We start from the raw sequence: 21,307 nt of genomic DNA, 5'->3' as shown, positions 1-21,307 counted from the left end.
CGTATGCTCTTTTGCTTGTTTGAATTAGAGACATTTATTCTGCTACTGCCTGTGTGCTCATTTGTAATGGTCTGTTTACACATTTGTATTAGTGACTTATTTTACTAAATCTGCTAGCAATTTTTTATAGGGTTTACAGTGGGTTAGCTGCGATGCTAAATGCCAGGATCAGCAATGTTAAAGCAGGTTAGCCGCAATGCTAACAGGCAACAGCAGCCCAGGCTTTTCATCAGATTTCCCACCACATTCCTCAGGCCGGATTTTTAAAGCTATTTATATTTTAACTGTGTTTAAAAAAAAAATTGCACAAGTGTGCAGTGCACACTCCACTTGTCCATATTACACACTTGACTTGCAGCGCTGTGCAGTGCAGTGCATAGCCTTATTACTGTAAAAAATGTTTGTTATTATTTTCATTATTCTTAGTCTTGTAGCCTAATTTACTAATGTTTAGGCATGTGGATCATTGTTCGCATTGTTCATGTTTTAATCTTTCAGGAATCTTTTCTTAATAAATAATTTTTCTTAAATAATAGGTGTTCTTCAGTGTCGCAATGATAGAACATTATTCTGAACAAATTTCGCTCATTCAAACATACCAAAAATGTTTTTTTTAAAAGCTCAGTTTTAACGATCTACTTACTCAAAGAATGTGGGGTTTAAATTTGGCTCGGGCTCAAAATGACTAAAAATGAGTGTATGGATTGGGTCGGGTAGGATATTTGGATATTTTGGGCTCGATCTAAGCTTTACTTCGCATGCGACAGGTGTTGTGCCGAAATCCGACTCCCCCCAGGAACCGACTCCCTGTCGCACGCACACGCATCATGTAAACCATATTAATGCTCTTTTATCTTGTAAATGAACAATTTCTGTAACTCTCACCAAGCCCTGCTATCAAAACAAAGGAGAAGTCATTCAGACCTGAAGCTTGATAGAGGATGGATGATGCAACAGGACAGTGACCCAAAACATAGAAGTAAATCAACAACCAAGTGTCTTCAACAGAAGAAAATACGCCTTCTGAGGAGTCCTGACCTCAATTTAATTGAAATACTGTGGCATGACCTCCAGAGAGAGCGATTCACACCAGATATCCCAGGAATATTGCTGAACTGTAACAGTTTTGTGAAGAGGAATGCTCCAAAATTCCTCCTGATCATTGTGCAGGTCTGATCTGCAACTGCAGGAAACGTTTGGTTGATGTTTTTGCTGCCAAAGGAGGGTCAACCAGTTATTAAATCCAACCGTTCACATACTTTTTCCCTCCATCACTGTGAACGTTAACATGTTTTGTTCAATAAAACAATGCAAACATATAATTTGTTGTGTGGTATTAGTTTCAGCAGACTGTGTTTGTCTATTGTTGTGACTAAGATAAAGAACATAACACATTTAATGACCACTTCACATACTTTTCTTGTAATTGTATGGTGATGGATAACTTATTTTATAGGGAAGAAAAATAATACATTGAACAAAAATTTTAAACACAACACTTGGTTTTGCTCCCATGTTTCATGAGCTGAACTCTAAGACTTATCCTATGTACACCAAAGGCCTTTTTCTCTCAAAGTTTGCTTATATTCGGTTTACCTCTGTGTCAGTGAGCACTTCTCCTTTACATTCCTGCAGTCAGCATGCCAGTTGCACAATCCCTCAACTTGCAACATCTATGGCATTGTGCTTTCTGCCAAAACTCTACATTTTAGAGTGGCCTTTTAGTGGCCAGCCCAAGGTACACCTGTGTAATAATTACTGCGTCTAATTAGCATCCCGCTGGTCCACTGGACCTTAACAAGACTTTATCCTACCCGTCCCCATAACATGATCCAGACTTTATTCTGACAGTCTTCCTGACATTATCTACGCATTATCTTACCAGTCCCACTGACATTATGCAAACTATATCCTGACAGCCCCCTGACATTATCCAAGCGTTCATAGGATTAAAAGAACACAGAGGAAAAAGAAGAGAAATGGAAGTGAAAACAGAATCAGAAAAAAAAAGCTTTAACATGTAAAAGACACACATATGCACACACACACACACACACACACACACACACAGTTTTCTAAGTTTTGAAAGCCTAAAATTATTCATCTTTAATTATTTCCAGCAATTTGAAGCCACTGCGTCTCTGAATCATACACACATTGGCAAAGCCTCACACACATGCTGGCGAAGCCTCACACACACAAAACCAATCCACAGCTCCTCTCTCTCTCCAGGGCAAATCAGAGTTGCAGACCCTCATGCCAGAAATTGTTGTTTATTGGCTAAGAGCTCAGAGAAATTACATTAGCTCCTATTAGAAAACTTAAATATAAATAACAAAAAAAGTAAAAATAAAATAAAATAAAATACTCCATCAATAGAAATCCATAAAGCAGCCATTTCCAGTTCCTCTCAATATCTAGATCCTCTTTTACAAACATACAGAACCCAGAACCTTTCTGGACTTAACCCGGAAGAGCTGTGTGTGAACATTACCAGGACCTTATCATACAAGTCCCCTTGATATAACCATAACTTTATCCTGCCAGTCCTGCAGATATTACCAAGACTTTTTCCTGCTAATCTCCTGGACATAACCAGGACTTTATTTCACCCATCTCCTGGAGATTACAAGGACCTTATCCTGCCAATCCCTTATCCCGGACTGTAAACTTTTGATTGGTTGTTTAATTGTCCAGATTAATTGATCAGCAGATTATTACTCACCATCCATGGCCTGGCTGAGAGCATGCAGCTTCCTGTGTCGCTCCCTGAACTTGTTGTAGGCTCCACTCACAGAGTGGGCTGACTGATGGTGAGCTTTTTTGGCCTCCAGGCTGCTAAATTCAGGGTAGCGCCCCTCCCATGCCTTGACGGCTGATCTGGGCCGGCCAACAGAGTGGGTGCTAAGGGCAGTGCTGCCCCGTCGGGCATCCTCCAATGCACCGAACCTAAGGACATCTGGATCCAGACAAGCAAGGTCCACAGAGGACGCCCAGTTCTTATTCCTGTGGTGGGGCAGTGAGCGACGGTCCGTGTCCATGGGACGGCCCCGGGCCTGCTGCTGAGTGTACGGCTCGCTGGAGGTCTCTGAGCCTGGGCCATATTCAGACAAGGGGTCTTGAGGGGTGCTTTCATCCACTTGCAAGGCACCCTGAATGGGCAGGGAGCCCATGGAGCGACTCAAGCCACGGTTGAGGGCAGCCTGGTCCTGGGTCCGCGCTCGATAACGCTCTAGGACACGGTGGGCTGCACTTCTCCCTGTAGAGACAAATAGAGAGAGAGAGAGAGAGAGAGAGCAGTAGTCAGTATTAGCCTTTAAAGTTCCATGCAGTGATTTTATTTGGAAGGCAAATCATCCCAGTTTGACCAGTAAAAGCAGCTTAGATACACGTGGGGGCATATAACAGTCCGGTTAAACTCATGAGAGGGGTCACATTAATATACTTCCGTCTCTCTTTCGCTTGTTCACTCGCTCTCTTTTCTAAACTCTTTCTCCGGGTCTGAAGAACAATGTGCAGACAGAGTCCAAACGGAGTCCAGACAAGCCCCACACCACAAACCAGAACCAAAGCTGCTCACATTGGAAAATATGACAATTTTTCACAGTGGTTTCAGAGCTGTGCTGCGATTCCTGACAGCCGCGGAGAACATAAACTGAACTCAGTCAGTTATGTAAGCACAACAGAGTGTTTGAAAGTATACAGACACCAGCATTTTTTTCTGAAAGAACATAATAAAGTAATATTCCAAACAGGAAGTGATGAAACAACCCTTTGCTCAGTTTTAAGTAGTAATTGCAATATTTTACAGAGTAACAACGCTTCTATTCTAGCAGCTTCTATTCTAATCAATGGCACTCTGCTGATGCTTATTAGTATGCATGATTTCAATAACATGCTGATTTAAAATGAATGTTACTGAGGACTAATGAGAAAATAAAAAGAATGCAAAAGAAAAACATGAAATATTGGCATGGTGACTTATAATCCTGTAATATTACTCCAACTCAGTCCACATACTTCTCTCACTGTAGACGTAGATTCTGAATTTCTCAGCTTGTTACATGTTAGAATGTTGCCAGTTTTATTTAGCAATGTGAACAGGATGTCTCACTGCTGCTTAAAATAAAAACTACAAATTTATGCACGTTAAAAATACAATAGATACCGTATTTTTCGCACAGTAATGGGTACGCCTTATGTATGAATTCTATTAGTCAGGATATAAGGAGCTGTGAAGTCCCTCTGCTGAAGTGCAGCATTATAAATGAGTTTCAGTAAAGTTTCTTCAGCACAGAGGCTGGAGCAGTATTAGCCTTAGCCGCTAACCGCAATGCTAGATCTTTCGCCGTTCACAGGTGAGTATATCAGATTATATAGGGTTACCACCCTTGAAATCCGTAATCGTCCCGTATTTGGGCAGTAAAATACGCGTTACGTATTGAATTGATCCGGGACGCGATTTGTGAATCATTAAGGCTGGTGATTTGTTTCAGAAACACTGCTGCAGCGCTGCCCCTCCGCTGGAGGACAGCCACTCCTTCTAAACAGAGGCTGCGACTCTCATTGGTCAAGACACGGAGACTCACAACCAATCAGAAGCGCAGCCTGTGGCTGTTATCTGAGAGGAGGAGGGGCAGCTCGGTGGCGCGTTCTAAATCACTCCCTCCCTATCACAGAAACAGTGCACTATTTACCACTGGTTAACAGTGGTTAACAGAACAGTGCACTATTCCTGTGATTTCGAACGCACAGACCAGTGCTCACATACAGCGTTTAACAGCAGAAATGAGAGGCTGAGGAGGAGAATACAGGGAGAGGGAGCTGTGTCGAGGTTCCCTGTGCGATATGCGTCTCCAGAAGCTAATCTGGTATTAAAAAGCTCATTTGAAAGCATATATTATCTGTAAATTGCACAATTTAATTTCTTACATTAAAAATATTCATGTTATGAACAACATATTTCTGAACGAAACATACAGTACTGTGCAAAAGATTTAGGCACCTGTGGGAATTTCAGTAAAGAAAAAGCTTCATGCAGTGTTTATTAGCTCAGTAAAACACTTGTATTACAATGAATACAAACAGCGATTTTACAAAAAGCAAAGCTTTTACAGCCCTGTTCTCCTTAAAACATCCCCTAATCTCTCCTCATCTGAGTTTTATAGAGTTATTTCTCATCGTATTAACACCTGGTTTGGTAAATTGGTAAATCAGGTGAGCTGCTGACGGAACTGAATATAATATACACATGCTGGCTGAGGAGCATCCAGGAGAAATCTGGAATCTCTACACTTTGTTCTTCAGCTCGGATCACAAGATACAACATACTTAGTTAAAAATGAGAATTCCTTGTTATGTTTTACTGTATTTATGTTTATTTGCATCTGTTCAAATCATATGTGGTGCTTTTTCCCGGTAAAAACACTCATATTTCTGAGATAAATGGATTAGTGTAATTTACTTTGGTGCCTAAAATGTTAGCACAGTACTGTATATTATACATGTGGTTTGAATTAATCTAATACCAAAAGTGTCTGCCAAAACCTATTTTTTTCAACAAACTTAGCATACTGTTTCATGGTTTGGAGTTACATTATATTTACAGACTAATATATATATATATACGTCCCTTATTTCATTTTCAAAAAGTTGGCAACCCTAGGATTATAGCCTGTGTGTTTAGCATGTTAAAATAAGCTACGTAGAGCTAACCACTAGCTGGTTAGCTCTACCAGAGCACTCAGGGGTCCTCAGTATAGCACTGTCAGGAAGCATTTACAAGCGCTAAGAGCTGCTAAGTGCAGCTAGCACTGCTGCTGACTGCAGATAGTGCTACTGTTAACATTGCTGTTGAAAATACTGTAAATATTAGATTACTGTAAATAAACGGAAGCGCTTTACTCATGGAAATAAACCGTTTTCAGGAGAGAAATCTGTGTAGATTAACATCCAGCACTCGTTTTACTTTTTTTTTCCTTTAGAAAAGGTGCTTCCCCATTAGAAAAGAAAAATGGCAACATCTTGTTTCTTACTATTGTAGCTTAAAATGCGCCTTTTAATCCTGTGTGCATTATGTATATAAATAGACCACAAAACAGACCGTTATTGATAGTGCACCTTATAATACAGTGCACCTTATAGTCCATAAAATACGGTTATATAATTTGTTTGTTGTGTTTGTGTTTCAGGGTGTTCTGATCTCAAGCAGGAAAAAAGAAAGTGCTGAAGTGAACGAGTGTCAGGTGTCTGTGTTGTCCTGGCATGTCTGAGGCTCGGCGGAAGTCTGAAGTAATAAAGCTCTTTAATCCAGCAATACTGATCTAACCAGCACTGTGATCTGTGCCCCGTCATGTTAGGACCCAGGTCTGCCTTGCTCGACATTACACACGACTTCCTGCAAACAAACAGCCTGATGTGTCAGCAGCAATCTCAGCTTCTCCTGCTGAACCACTGCACAGGTCAGAACAGTCAGAAGCAATAGGAGCGCCCAGACACAGCATGCCAAGCACACACGCTCCGCATACACCTCGCAACCAACCACTTTACTAAACAATAATTTTTATGTTTTTTGTTACTTCTGTACAAATTGCAGCACAAACAATGACTACAGCAAGCTCGTACACATTCTCGTTGGCATCTAAATCTCTTAATGTGCACGTTTGCTGTATAATGTTCAGATGTACAATTTGGGGGCGCAAAAATACCAAGTGAAAGAAATTAACCAACGTGTTTTAACATTTTGCGTGTGTAAATTAACTTCTGCTGAGCACAAATGTGAAACTAGCGAGCAAAAAAAGGAAATTGTGTGCGCGCTGAAGAAAATGTTGCTCTCGAGCTTCATTTTTCTCCTCTCGGGTGCTTTTTTTCCTCGCACGCTATGTGAATTACCTGCAGCAGCAGTTTGTGCTCAACTGAGTGTTTTGTGCTCGAGTTTTAAAAGCGGTGGTTTTGACAGTTTGGGGGCAGGGCAGGGTTACCTCCTTTAGCGAATGCTATTGGCTGATATCTCCGGGGTTCGTAACGGACTGCCTACCTCCATGAGCCGGAGGAGGGCGGGGAAAAAAGGTCAGCAGGAGAGTTAGCTAACTGCCTATGCTAACATCCAAACAGCACGTTCTCCGGCGTGACCCGCTCTGTCTTCCCGGGTTTAGTGCCCAAAGCAACCTCTCTGGGCAAACAGCACCGGTCGCTCTAAGCACTGAAGCTGGTGAGTCGATCGCTACAGGCCAGAGACGCAAAGACGCGCCGGAGAACGGGCTGTTTAGCATAGCCAGTTAGCTAACTCTTCTGCCGTCTCTCTTTCCCCGCCCTTCTCCAGCTCGTGGAGGTAGGCTATAACACGTTTTACCATTTACTGTCTTTATTATGTAGTGAAACTTAGAGATGTTTGCTGCTTCTGGCTCAATGTTTTAGTACATGAGGCCATGTTAAGATTTATCGTTGTAATATGTTTTAGTGGAAAAAACTCACATTAAGCCTTTTTACATTAGGTATTTTAGACTATGGCTCTTAAGTTAGCTGGGTTAGCTCTGTGGTTCTGATGTAACTCTGCCCTTTTAGTTTTCCTGCTGCATCACACTAGCTCATCTCAGTGAGGGCAGATAGTTAGTTTATTTTTTTATTTGAATCAGGTGTGCTGTAATTAGTATAAACTAATAACCGTAACTAAATACTAAACCTGTGAGGAAGCGCTACTCCTGAACTGAACCACTGAGCAGATAAAGCTCACTTTCTGTTATTATGTGGCTTTTAAAGCTCTAACACAGGCTACACTGTTTAACATCATCGACTGACAGAGTTTTCACCTCTTTAAATATTCTAACGATCCTCTGTGAAGAAGAATAATATTCCAAAATGTGATTCGGTCGGATTTCACTGGTGTACTGCAGAATCGAGTCCGGTGTCATTCTCTGCTGCTGTGCTGTGATGTCAGTTAAGCATTTGCTTAAAGCTAGCATTTTTATTATTCCGACTTTTAAATGATCTCGAACTTGCAGTGATATTTAGGAGGTAAATGTACACAGAAAAAAACATACAGGGTTCTGAACATATTTATTTACCACAGAATGTGACAGAAGCCAGTTTTTGAAAAGCCCTTTCAAATTTCCCATTGACCTGAACCTCTTACACACGGAACCCCAAATATGGCCCACTTCTTATCAAGTGCACCTGCAAGAGATCTAAGTACCTGATTATGCCTCCATGTGTAGAGCCCCTGAGAAAGACTCACCTTACATGCCGTCAAAATGTACTTCAGCATGACAACTCCTGCACATAGCTCACAACTTGGATCCTCAACCACCCGCTGTCCAAGGTTTTGTGGCGTTGACATCATACATAGCTCCCAAAAGTAACTTTATACAACCTGCGTCCAGTGCCCATGACTCTCCCCAGGTGATTCTCCGCTTCTCTACACTTTCCCATCTTATCCACTGCCCCTGTTTACACTGCTCTACTGCTTTTGCTCGCCTTACTTCCTCCTCTTGCTCACAAATAAACCCTGTAGCCATACGCCTTTTCTCTGGTGATGTGGCTTTGCTGAATGCTTTCCATGAATCACCTGAACCTAAGCCTGCCCTCCCATTTTGCATCTGCCCTACAACATCCCTGTGCTCCAGTGCCCTCTTTGCTGCTTGACTTGCTTTTCGAGCATTTCACTTTCTCCCTGACCTTGTCACTGGTGCTGTTGCTTTAACCAGTCCGTCTTTTGACCCTAACAACTGCATCTTACGTCCTACCTTGGCACAATTGAACTCCTCAACCAAGCTCGTCAACGGCAGTTCCAGCATCCCTCTCACACCATGCCACACTACTTATAGCCTTGTTCATAACCCTTTCTACCTCTCAACCTCAGAAATCGGAATATCATAAACTGTCAGTGGCCACCTTAGAAGAGGCAACAAATCAAACTTCAGACACCACAATTTTAATTTACCTGGCAGAAAATACCTAGCAATTATATTAATAGCTTCCACCATTTCCTTCCTCAACTCCTCAACCTGTTCTTTATCATTCAGTGCTGCAGTATACCACCGACCTAAACTCTTAACTGACTTCTCTAGTATAGATGGTATGACTTTACCCTCCATCATAAACCTTTCTTGTATCAACTTCCCTTTAACAATTGATTCACTCCTAGACTTACTCAGTTTAACTTTCATCCTAGCCAGCCTAAGATTATCATTTAACTTTCCCAGTGGTCGCTGGGTACATGGGACAGTAGTCGTTAATGTTGTCATATTGTCCAGAAATACACTAACTGGTGGGAGCCGGGTGCCATCATGCAGCCTCTCCCCGCCTACGACCCACTTACTAATCACCTCCATTGCCATCGTTAATGCTAACGGTGAAACTGTGCACCCTGCCATTATACCCATTTCCAGTCGTTGCCAAGACGTGACAAACTCCTCTGTATATAAAACTGAATGTCTTCAAAAAGGCTTTAGCTAACCTTGTAATCTCGTCCACAACAATGCATGTGGTACCGAACCAACAGCATTAGCCAGATCTAAAAACAGCACATGTAGATCTTTATTCTCTGCTCTCGCTGTTTGAATCTGGTGCCAGATCATACTATTATGCTCTATACAGCCAGAAAAACCTGAAGTCCCCGCCTTTTGGACAGACATACCAATTAACTTATTTCCTTTCAGGTATGCCGCAAGTCTACGTGCAACGTGACTCATTCCACTCAACCACACCAAATCTTTCCACTCCATAATCATAGATAACTTCACCTAATCTGTTCAATTTACTCTCTGCTGTTCCTTTCAACAAACCCTCCAACATACCTTTCAAATCATCATTAATACTTCTCCATGCCATTTAACCTCCTGTGCCTGGCCATTTAACTTTTGATCTCTGACCAATTTCTTTCTCCCTACCCATCCCCTTTCCACTAGCCTTTGGCCTATCAACACCTCCTTCATCCTCTGCTTCTTCTGCTTAACCCACTTCTCGTAGTCATGTCCATTCCAGAGTCCGTAACCATGTTATCTGCCTATAAGTCATCTTCCACCCCTGCTCTTGCTGACTCCTGGGGTATTGCTTTCTCAAAGAAGCTTGCTTGGTTGCACACACATGGTTAACCATGGTGGCTGCTACCATGGGTTGCTAGCTCATGACAGGGGTCTATTCCCTCTTGTCAGCTGTCTTTCCATGCTGTCACAGGGTCTTTCCTCCGTTGTCAGCTGCCCTCTTCACAGCAGTCACTAGCTTACCTAGGTATCATGTACAATAATACAGAAAGATGATAAATCCTGCACCTAACAACTGAGGTTATGAATAGGGCTTAGCCAGGATCTATAACAACACCACCAACCACAACACACTCTCTAAACACAATAGAACACAAATCAATAATTTTAGGCTCTAGGCAGAACCATTTTTCCGAAATTAAGTTAATAGGACTCAGGCTTGAACATGCTCCGGGTGTTGTTACCTTTAGAATTTATGTTGCCCATTTGAAAAAACTTGAGCATTGCTACAGGGCTTGTGGTCCATGAGCAGGTTAGTGGAGAACAAAGTAGAGAGCAGAGTGAGGAGTGCACCACTAGACTGAGCAGGGCACCTTCTAGACCGGCTTGGTCTATTTTGCTCACCTATTTCGTCTCCCTCCTGCCGCACAGACCAGGGGAGCGAATAGGTGTAAAACTACTACAAGAAAGACCACAACTAGCACCCACACCCAGCCCATTCCTCATCATCATCACTCATAATCAACCTCTTTATCTGTCAAGGGTCACGGGGGGCTGAGGCCTATCCCAGCAGGCATCGGGCAGAAGGCAGGATACACCCTGGACAGGCCACCAATCCATCGCAGGGCAGACGGACAGACAGACACACAAACACATTCATTCACACACTTACACCTAGGGGGCAATATTAACCAAGTTCCAATTAGCCTGAACATGCCGTCTTTGGACTGTGGGAGGAAACCAGACCAACTGGCAGAAACCCGCGCAGACACGGGGAGAATGTGCAAACTCCACACAGAAAGACCCAGGACCCGAGAATCAAACCCAAGCCGTCTTGCTGAAAGGCAGAAGTGCTACCCACTGTGCCGCTCGTACGTAGCACATTCCTTCACCATATTCTTAAACAATCTTTATTGCAAGCTCTTCACAGGTGTCATCAGGTAGGAACCTCCCTTCGTCAGTGTTTCGCTAAACTATGCCCACAACACCTTAACAGCAAAGTCTGGCACCCAGACCCACCCCCTTCCAAGCTTGCTGTTGAAGCACCTTCAAACTCATTCCCTTCCCCACCTAACCTCATCCCTTCTGAACCACAACCACTGACTAGATCTTTCAGATACATCTGACAACTTCTTCACTACAGTCCTCAGCACACGACCTCTAATTCCGAATTCAGACAGCAATCTTGCTGCAAACTTTGCTACAAAACCCCTAGCACCTACTTCTACCGGTCTAATGAATGTCTGCCACCCACGTTCTCTTACCTCAGCAACCAAGTCAGCGTACTTCAGCCTTTTTCTTTCATAAGCTCCATCTTCAAACAGTCAGCTCTATAAAATACACTATCCGCTTACTTTCAGAGTACAATACTACATCCGGCCTCAAGGTTGTAACCACAATGCATTCCGGGAACTTCCAATCTCGTGCATCAGCCCATTTATCGGCAGTTTTCAAGCACTGTGCTGTTTCTCCACTACGCTGCGCCTCACACACAAACTTGATTACCCTACTGCAACCAACCACTGGCATGTTAGTAACTTCTAACCGCTTCTCATCAAGTGGACCTGCAAGAGATCTAAGTACCTGATTATGTCTCCATGTGTAGTGCCCCTGAGACAGATTTACCTTACATGGCGACAAAAAGTATGTAACTAATAATTACATACAGTAATTTAACTCACCACGGGTAATATAGAAATCAGTGTTTAAACTGTACAGAACTAGTAAAGACAGACTGTAGAGTATTGTGAAGTAAAATGTGTTTGTTTGTGTTTAATAGAACCAATGCTGCTATTACACTGTAAACACACCTCTCCCGCTCTCTCTCTTGCTCCCCCCTGCACTGCAAATCCCACCCAAACTAAAACCTCATTGGCCAACTAAGCACAAGGAGGGGACAATCAGAATGCTCAGGAATTGTCTTTCTCTCTCTTTCACCTTTTTTTTCTTTCACGTCCGCTCTCTCTTTCGTGCTACATCACACATTAATGTCAACAATAAAATTCCATGTCGACAGTTTTTTATAGTCAATGTTGTGGATTATGCTGACTAAATGTTGCAACACTAAGCTCTATATGGGGGATGTTTACCTGCAGGCAGACCCTTTCCACGCAGCCTGTCCCGAATCTCTTTACTCCTCTCAGGAAGAGACTCCTTCTCCGTCTGGGACAGCAAACCATCCAACTACAGAGCGAATAATATTGAGATAAACAGTGACAGAGTAGAAGATACTTTAAGGAGGATGTTGGTCAGAACTGCGACAGAACGTGGAACAATTCACATTAAAGGCTAGTTCAAACTTACTTTAAGAAAGCTAAAGAAAAAAAAAAAAGGATATAAATCAGTATAAATTTTGAAGTTTGGATCTCTCCGCGGATCATCCTGTTTTACCACTGAGAACAGTCTGTTTTATATAGTACTGAAAACAGTCTTTATAGTAGTGAAAGAGGTACGCGGTATAGCAACTAGAGTGAGGGAGAGGGAGAGGAAGGGAGAGGGAAGGAGGGGGAGAGAGAAGGAGGGGGAGGGAGGGGGAGCGAGGGAGAAGGAGGTAGAGGGAGGTAGAGGGAGGGAGAGCGAGTTAGAGTGAGGGAGAGCGAGTTAGAGGGAGGGAGAGGGAGGTAGAAGGAGGTAGAGGGAGGGAAAGGGAGGGAAAGCGAGTTAGAGGGAGGGAGAGCGAGTTAGAGGGAGGGAGAGGGAGGGAGAGCAAGTTAGAGGGAGGGAGAGCGAGTTAGAGGGAGGGAGAGCGAGGGAGAGGGAGGGAGAGCGAGTTAGAGGAAGGGAGAGAAAGGTAGAGGGAGGGAGAGGCAGGGAGAGGGAGGGAGAGGGAGGGAGAGCGAGTTAGAGGGAGGGAGAGCGAGGGGGAGCGAGGGAGAGCGAGGGGGAGCGAGGGAGAGGAATGGAGAGAGAGGGAGAGGGAGGGAGAGAGAGGGAGAGCGAGTTAGAGGGAGGGAGAGCGAGTTAGAGGGAGGGAGAGCGAGTTAGAGGGAGAGAGAGCGAGTTAGAGGGAGGGAGAGGGAGGTAGAGGGAGGGGGAGCGAGTTAGAGGGATGGAGAGCGAGTTAGAGGGAGGTAGAGGGAGGGAGAGCGAGTTAGAGGGAGGTAGAGGGAGGGAGAGGGAGGGAGGGAGAGCGAGTTAGAGGGAGTTAGAGGGAGGTAGATGGAGGGAGAGGGAGGGAGAGCGAGTTAGAGGGAGGGAGAGCGAGTTAGAGGGAGGTAGAGGGAGGGAGAGGGAGGGAGAGGGAGGGAGAGGGAGGGAGGGAGAGCGAGTTAGAGGGAGTTAGAGGGAGGTAGAGGGAGGGAGAGGGAGGGAGAGGGAGGGAGAGCGAGTTAGAGGGAGTTAGAGGGAGGGAGAGGGAGGGAGAGCGAGTTAGAGGGAGGGAGAGCGAGTTAGAGGGAGTTAGAGGGAGGTAGAGGGAGGTAGAGGGAGGGAGAGGGAGGGAGAGCGAGTTAGAGGGAGGGAGAGGGAGGGAGAGCGAGTTAGAGGGAGGTAGAGGGAGGGAGAGGGAGGGAGAGGGAGTTAGAGGGAGGTAGAGGGAGGGAGAGGGAGGGAGAGCGAGTTAGAGGGAGTTAGAGGGAGTTAGAGGGAGGTAGAGGGAGGTAGAGGGAGGGAGAGGGAGGGAGAGCGAGTTAGAGGGAGGGAGAGCGAGTTAGAGGGAGTTAGAGGGAGGTAGAGGGAGGTAGAGGGAGGGAGAGGGAGGGAGAGGGAGGTAGAGGGAGGGAGAGGGAGGGAGAGGGAGGTAGAGGGAGGTAGAGGGAGAGGGAGGGAGAGGGAGGGAGAGGGAGAGCGAGTTAGAGGGAGGGAGAGCGAGTTAGAGGGAGGTAGAGGGAGGGAGAGGGAGGGAGAGGGAGGTAGAGGGAGGGAGAGGGAGTTAGAGGGAGGTAGAGGGAGGGAGAGGGAGGGAGAGGGAGTTAGAGGGAGGTAGAGGGAGGGAGAGGGAGGGAGAGCGAGTTAGAGGGAGTTAGAGGGAGTTAGAGGGAGGTAGAGGGAGGTAGAGGGAGTTAGAGGGAGGTAGAGGGAGGTAGAGGGAGGGAGAGGGAGGCAGAGGGAGGGAGAGGGAGGGAGAGGGAGGGAGAGGGAGGGAGAGGGAGTTAGAGGGAGGTAGAGGGAGGTAGAGGGAGGGAGAGGGAGGCAGAGGGAGGGAGAGGGAGGGAGAGGGAGGGAGAGCGAGTTAGAGGGAGTTAGAGGGAGGTAGAGGGAGGTAGAGGGAGAAGGAGAGGGAGTCTACATTGTTAATGATTTGTTGTTTCTGGTAAACTTTTATCTTCCATCCAAACAGAATTACAATCCTGCACTTTCTTCTGGGTGCAACTGTTTTTTTTTTATGATTAGTATATAATAAGTTCATACTGGCTGTAAATGCTGTTTGTGTCACTGTGCAAAACAGTCCATTCTATTTCACAACTTAAACACAAAATCAATAACTCAAAATCACACGGTTAAATAAACAAACAAATAAATAAAAACATTAGTCTAATCATTATAAAAAACATAATAGCTAATACTGAGGTCAGCTAAAAAGAGTAATGTTCATGTTTTATAAAACATGAGGAGGACGTACCTGAGAGAGGCTGCCGAGCACCAGGCGCACCAACTTGCGGATATAGGAGAAGGCGGGGTCGCAGGTGGAGTTTCGGATGTGTGTGCTGCAGGTGTTCAGGATGGAGCGCACGGATAGCCGGGACAGCGTTGAGTCCTCACACATCTTCAGCAGAACACTGTTCAGGTGCTCACTCAGCGTCATGGGCTAACATACACAGAGGCAGACAAAAACACCAACAGAAAGACAGTTAGACAGACAAACATGTCATGCTTTACAGACACAGTTTCACAACAATACCATACTATTAATGTGTCTCTCTCTTGAAACAATTTATTGTCCAATTTCGTATTACAGTTCCATCAGTCTTTTATCAAAACTAACTAATTAAATAAAACTGTCCGCCTGGGTCTTAAATCTCACCATTCTTTAAAGAAACAGCTGATTTATGTAGCTTTTTTATTCTTAAACTATGATTAAAAAAACTGCTTTAGTGACAATGGCTGCTGTCAAAAACATAATTAAAATACATACTCTTCGTAGACAAAATTATTGGGATACATACTGGATGTATAAATTCTCAAAAAACATAGTATTGTTTTTAAATAAACAGTTTAATAATTTCTTTAAAACACACACACGAGTGTGCAAATACACACACAGCTTGTCTAATCCCTGTATAAAAGAAATACTGCCAATAGAATAGAACTCTCGGAAGGAGACAGACTAACATAAAACTACTGGCCCCATGCCTGACGCCAGTTGTGGGAGGAGGGGTAAAAAGCCCACCAGCATCAAGCAGTGGAAATGTGAAACTGTGTTGAGGATGATGAGGTAGGGTGGAGGTCATCTTTTCACTTAATGCAATCAAACGCTCAAAGCTCAATCTTCTAACTATAGTGGAAATTTTACCTGAACATTATAGACTCTTTTTAATGCTCTTAATTTTAGAAGAATTAATTATCAATGTTACACTTTATTAATGTCTTCAGGTTCCACAGTTCTAAAATGCCCTTTGCAGCTATACTATATGGATAAAAGTATTAGGACACCTACAGAAGCTTTTATGAAGTCCCATTAAGTGACCACTTTTCTTTCACTATTGTCTCTAAAGGCATACAGCATAACTAGGAGCTTGATTTTATACAGCTGTGGAAACAGGACAGCATGCAGCGAATCATGAGTAATCAAGTGCCGTCAAGGCTGAATATGAAGGATTCTTCACTTTGAAACAGCCTTCTATAGTGTAGCAGTCAAGAAGTGCAGCCTTTGGGAGACAGGTATTCTCTTCTAAAATAGAGAGACAGAAAAAGCTCGCACCGTGGTACAGTGATCGAACTTGTATCTTAAAGCAGTTAGTACGAAATTTAGAGCGTAAATAACGATCAACTAAACTGGAAATGTTTCAATCTGCGTGGAAGGACAGTTTTTCAAATATAGAAAAGAACTTAATAAAGCCTACTTACCATATCTGACCTCACAGACTGAGATTAATAAAAATAATCCTAGAGCTCTCTTTAGTGACCAGGCAGGTACTGAACCTCAGATTCCAGCCATTCACACCAGCAACGCTTTTATGAACTTCTTTAATAACAAAATTGAAAACATTCAGGATAAAATTAAACAGATAAATATTACATCCTCTCTGTCATCTGGTCTGGCTGATCTAGAACAAAACCCTGTTACTGAAGTTAGGTTGGAAGTCTTTAACCCACTTCCACAGATAGAACTAGAGAAAATTATTCCTCTTCAAACAGCACAACCTGCACACTTGATGCAGTTCCCATAAAATTACTAAAACAGATACTACCAGATATAATTAAACCGCTGTTAATCAGTGGTGCAAAAAGAGGGTTAGCAGCCTATGCGACGTCAGCATCAGCAAATTTATTTGAGGCTTTGCTTTGGCGCTGACTAGAGGGGGCGCCAAAGCAAAGCCCCAAAAAAATTTGCAGGGCGCAGTGGGAAAGTAATGACAGGACGCTGTCGATTTTAAAACGTATCAGCCCCCCCACCCACTGACGATTTTAAAACGCATCACCCCCCCCACCCACCGGCTGACGATTTTAAAACGCATCTCAACAACCCCACCCCTATATGAAGATTTTAAAACGTGGGGCACAGATACTATGTTTGCATACACCCCAACAAGTATGTAGTTGCGCCCCTGCTGTTAATGATAGTAAACTCACCGCTCACCCTGGGGCATGTACCCAAAAGCCTTTAAAATAACAGTAATTAAACCTCTGATCAAGAAACCAAATCTTTATCCTAGTGTACTGTCTAACTATAGACCTACAGTGAGACAAATAAGTACTTGAACACCTTGCCACTTTGCAAGCTTTCTCACTTAGAAATCATGGAGGGGTCTGAACTGCTGCAAATAAGTATTTGAACACCTGCCAATCAGCAAAAAATTCTAAAAGAGCCCCTAAAAGACCTGCTAGTCCACCTCTGAAAAAGGCCTCCTTCACTCCACTTGTGATTCTAAATTAGAAGCACCTGTTTGAGGTTGCTAGCTGCATAAAAACATCTGTCCACCCCACACAATCCGTAAGACTCCAACTACTAACATGGCTAAGACCAAAGAGCTGCCCAAAGACACCAAAGACAAAACAGTAGATCTCCACAAGGCGGGAAAGGGCTTGGTGAAAAAAGATCAGCTGTTGGAGCAATTGTTAGAAAATGGAATGAGCTTAAACATGACTGTCAATCTCCCTAGGACTGGGGCTCCATGAAGAGAGCTGGCAGCACTGTTTCCAAGGCTACTGTGGGTAAAACACTAAGACTTCATAGTGTAAAGTCCTGCATGGGACGGAAGGTTCCCCTGCTTAAATCAGCACACGTCCAGCCCCTCTTAAGTTTGCCCATGACCATTTGGATGATCCAGAGGAGTCATGGGAGAAAGTTCTGTGGTCAGATGAGACCAAATAGGGGTGGGTATCGTCACTGATTTGCCAATTTGATTTGATCCTAATTCACAAGGTCCAAATTAGATTCAAAATCGATTCACTTAGGGAAATTTCAATTACAATAAAAATTGTAGTTTGAATATGAAATGTGTGTAATTATACAAGGAACACTTACACTTCCATTATTAAAATATTAGTGTTTAAAATTGTATAGACTTAACACAATAGTTACATTCGTGTTTTAATATAATTTAATGTAGCTTAGTTAATTGCGACACCGTGCTTCAAATCTCTACACAGGTTTGGAATGACCACTTTACTGTTTAAGTGTGGGTAAAACATAACGTGGTTCCAGAACAATAATGAGGCTTTGGAAGCCATTGTTTTTTTTTTTAACAACGCTATATGGACATATATACTGACATTATAGTTACATAAAACAAAAACATAACATGCTTCATAAATTTCTTATTTATTTGCGAATAAAAGTGTAAAATGTACCCAGACCCACTTGTTCAGATGTAATAATATAAATATAGCCGCAAGCAGCAATTGACGGTCCAAGCACGGCCACATAGCTTAGCAAAAAAAAGAGAATTGAGAATAGGCCTTATGCTTTAGAACATATGGATCTAAATGTGTTTGACTCGCAATCACAGGAATTTCCCAACTCTCTTTAAATACTTCAAATACTCACTGGAAACTGCTTCTCTTCAGGGTTACAGCTGTATTACTGATATAAGAACAGCTTATTAGTCTTAATATACATCATTAACCAATAATTTAGGGGTATTCTTGAATATGTTTGTACTGGGAATCATTCAGCTGCTGCAGCATGAGACACGGGGCTATTATATTAAAAAAAGAAGAGAAAAACAAAAGAACACCCTTCTTTTACCACTACGGACACAGTCAATGGCGCCCTCTTTTGGATGCTCCATGCTACTGGCATAAGGACAGCTTATTAGCCTTAATAAATGGCAATATCCAATAATTTAGGGGTATTTAGGCAGGTTTAATGTGATGTCTTGCTGCATTTTAGTGGTCATTTGGTGAAACAACTCCAGGTTCTTAATAAAAAAACAAAAACAATACTGGCTAAAAAAATTTTACATATCAAAATTTCCTTTGGTGTAACATTATTACATGGGCCATATATGATAATTTCCAAGGTTGAGCTTGATAGCTTGTATGGTTCCGGAGAAACAGTCTCAGGTATTGCTGCACTCTTGTGGTCATTTAGTGAAACAACTCCAATTCTTATATTGAAATATACAAGTCACAATAATCCTGCTGAGAACCCAGCAGTGAGGCATAAAAAGGCCACATATAAATAGCCCACGTATAGAGAATAAGTTTGAGAATAAACCTGTAAAAAGCTTACTTGAAGGTGATTGGCTAATAGTGACCACAAAAGTGTACAGGTGCTGGTCAACGAATTAGAATAATTTGAAATAGTGCAATCATGAAATTCTTTGAATGCATTTTTTGTGCAGAAAGCAAATCAGGTGTTCACCGCACCTGTCCTACTCGTTAGACTAATCACAGAACTCGTTACCTGAAAAAAAATTTGCTCAGCTGAGCTTTCCAAAAGGCCCATTTAGGCCATTTAACTGTGACACTGTTGTTTTATTGAATTAGAATAATGGAGAAACCGTTTCATTGAATTAGAATAAATGCTCGAATTTTTGTTTTCTGTGAAGAGTGTTCACTGTGCAGTATAAAGTCAGGGTTGAGTAGAATTTCTAAGTTGTAAAATCAATCATGGGTAAGCAGCGCGACCTCTCAACCGGAATAGTGGCTCAAATTCAAGCCCTTCGCCAACAAGGCTTGACCCAAACTAAAATTGCTGAGCAGCTCGGCATCAGCCAGTCTTCCGTCTGCAAAGCTCTCAAGAAAAACTGCAGCAAGCGCACCAACTGTTCCGGCGTCCGAAAAACTTCTGCTCGCGACAACAAGCAGCTGAGAAAGATCGCAGTCAGCAACCGGTTCAAGTCCACTTCCGAGCTCACCGACTTGTGGAACAAGCAGACCGGCGCTGACGTCTCCAGATCAACCACTTACCGTCGTCTGCGCGAACTCGGCTTCAAATCTCGCGTTCCAGCAGTAAAACCGATGCTGAACAAGAAACAAATGGAGAAACGGCTGAAGTGGGCCAAAGAACACGGCGAGTGGACTGCTGAAGACTGGCAGAAAGTGGTCTTCAGTGACTAATCACGCTTCTGCATCTCCTTCGGTGACCAAGGTCCTCGTGTCTGGCGTCGTGGTGGCGAAACCTACAACCACGAGTGCGTGAAAAGATCCGTCAAGTTTCCCCAGAGTGTTATGGTCTGGGGATGCATGTCCGCTCGAGGTTCGGCGAAGAAGACTTCATATTTCAACAGGATCTTGCACCGGCTCATGCGGCAAAGTCGACCAAAGATTGGTTCACTAAAAAACAGCTTGAAGTTTTGGCATGGCCGGCCAACTCGCCTGACCTCAATGTCATTGAAAACCTTTGGGCCATCGTCAAGCGGAAAATTCTCGACAGAAAGCCTACTACGCTGGACCAACTGAAGCAGAACATCGCCAGTGCATTGGAAGCTGTGAGTGCGGAAACTTGCGACAAGCTGGTCAAATCGATGCCGCGGAGACTTCAGGCAGTCATACAAGCCAAGGGGGCAGCCACAAAATACTGAGAAAGTGATGATTGTAATTATAATAAAAATTATTCTAATTCAATGAAACGGTTTCTCAATTATTCTAATTCAATAAAACAACAGTGTCACAGTTAAATGGCCTAAATGGGCCTTTTGGAAAGCTCAGCTGAGCAAATTTTTTTCCAGGTAACGAGTTCTGTGATTAGTCTAACGAGTAGGACAGGTGCGGTGAACACCTGATTTGCTTTCTGCACAAAAATGCATTCAAAGAATTTCATGATTGCACTATTTCAAATTATTCTAATTTGTTGACCAGCACCTGTACATATCAAGTTTTCCTTTGGTGTACCATTAGTGCATGGACAATAGATGATAATTGCCAAGGCTGAGCTTGATAGCTAGCATGGTTCTAGAGAAACAGCTATGTAACATTGGCCCCGCCCCCTGGGGGTGTATGTCTACATAAACTGAGAGGGTATCTGAGAATCATGTAATGATCAAAGGACTGAAGTGGTATTAATGTCAGGTTAAGCATTCAAAAGTCATAAGTGTTAAATAATTATTGAGGCTTATGCTCTGCTGAGCTGTTTGACACCAAACATGTCATGCTTGATCAGCTAGCCAAGGACAAGTTCTCAAAAGTAGGTTTTGCATAGTATGCAAATTTGCAAAAAACATATGTGGGTGGAGTATGATCAAGAATGACCAAGGTGGCTGACCAGCATGATCAAGAAGAATAACGATGTTCAATCTGTAAGATCAAATGAACTATAGAGTTCAGCAAAGCTTTAATTTAAAATAATTAACCTGTAGCTGTTTCACTAAATGACCACCATAGCGCAGCAACAGACAACATATAACCTGCTGAGAATGTATCAGTCTATCAGGGTAGTTAGAGGTAGAGGTAGTTAGAGGTAGTTATAAGACAGTAGATTTTGAATGGTTGCAGAGAAAAGAAATGTCCGATTTTTGTATTAGTTTTATCCATATAAAATATCTAGTAGAAAATGGAAGACA

General features: G+C 43.1%; 1 protein-coding gene across 6 annotated transcripts in view; it reads right to left on the bottom strand.

The window, feature by feature from the left end:
* Window positions 1–21,307, bottom strand: part of ptpn13 (protein tyrosine phosphatase non-receptor type 13) — a 201,575-nt gene that overhangs the window by 105,138 nt on the left and 75,130 nt on the right. For all 6 annotated transcript variants that reach the window (XM_049466083.1, XM_049466081.1, XM_049466082.1 and 3 more), the window contains exons 5-7: window positions 14,761–14,946; window positions 12,290–12,383; window positions 2,726–3,259 (exon numbers count right to left, since the gene is read on the bottom strand). In XM_049466083.1, the coding sequence (XP_049322040.1) occupies window positions 2,726–3,259; window positions 12,290–12,383; window positions 14,761–14,946 (814 nt within the window). The remainder of the gene's footprint in view (window positions 1–2,725; window positions 3,260–12,289; window positions 12,384–14,760; window positions 14,947–21,307) is intronic.

Source organism: Astyanax mexicanus, chromosome 17 (genome assembly GCF_023375975.1).
Source record: "Astyanax mexicanus isolate ESR-SI-001 chromosome 17, AstMex3_surface, whole genome shotgun sequence".
NCBI classification, from domain to species: domain Eukaryota; kingdom Metazoa; phylum Chordata; class Actinopteri; order Characiformes; family Acestrorhamphidae; genus Astyanax; species Astyanax mexicanus.
Note: the sequence above shows the minus strand (reverse complement) of the source record. Positions and strands in the feature narration are given on the sequence as shown.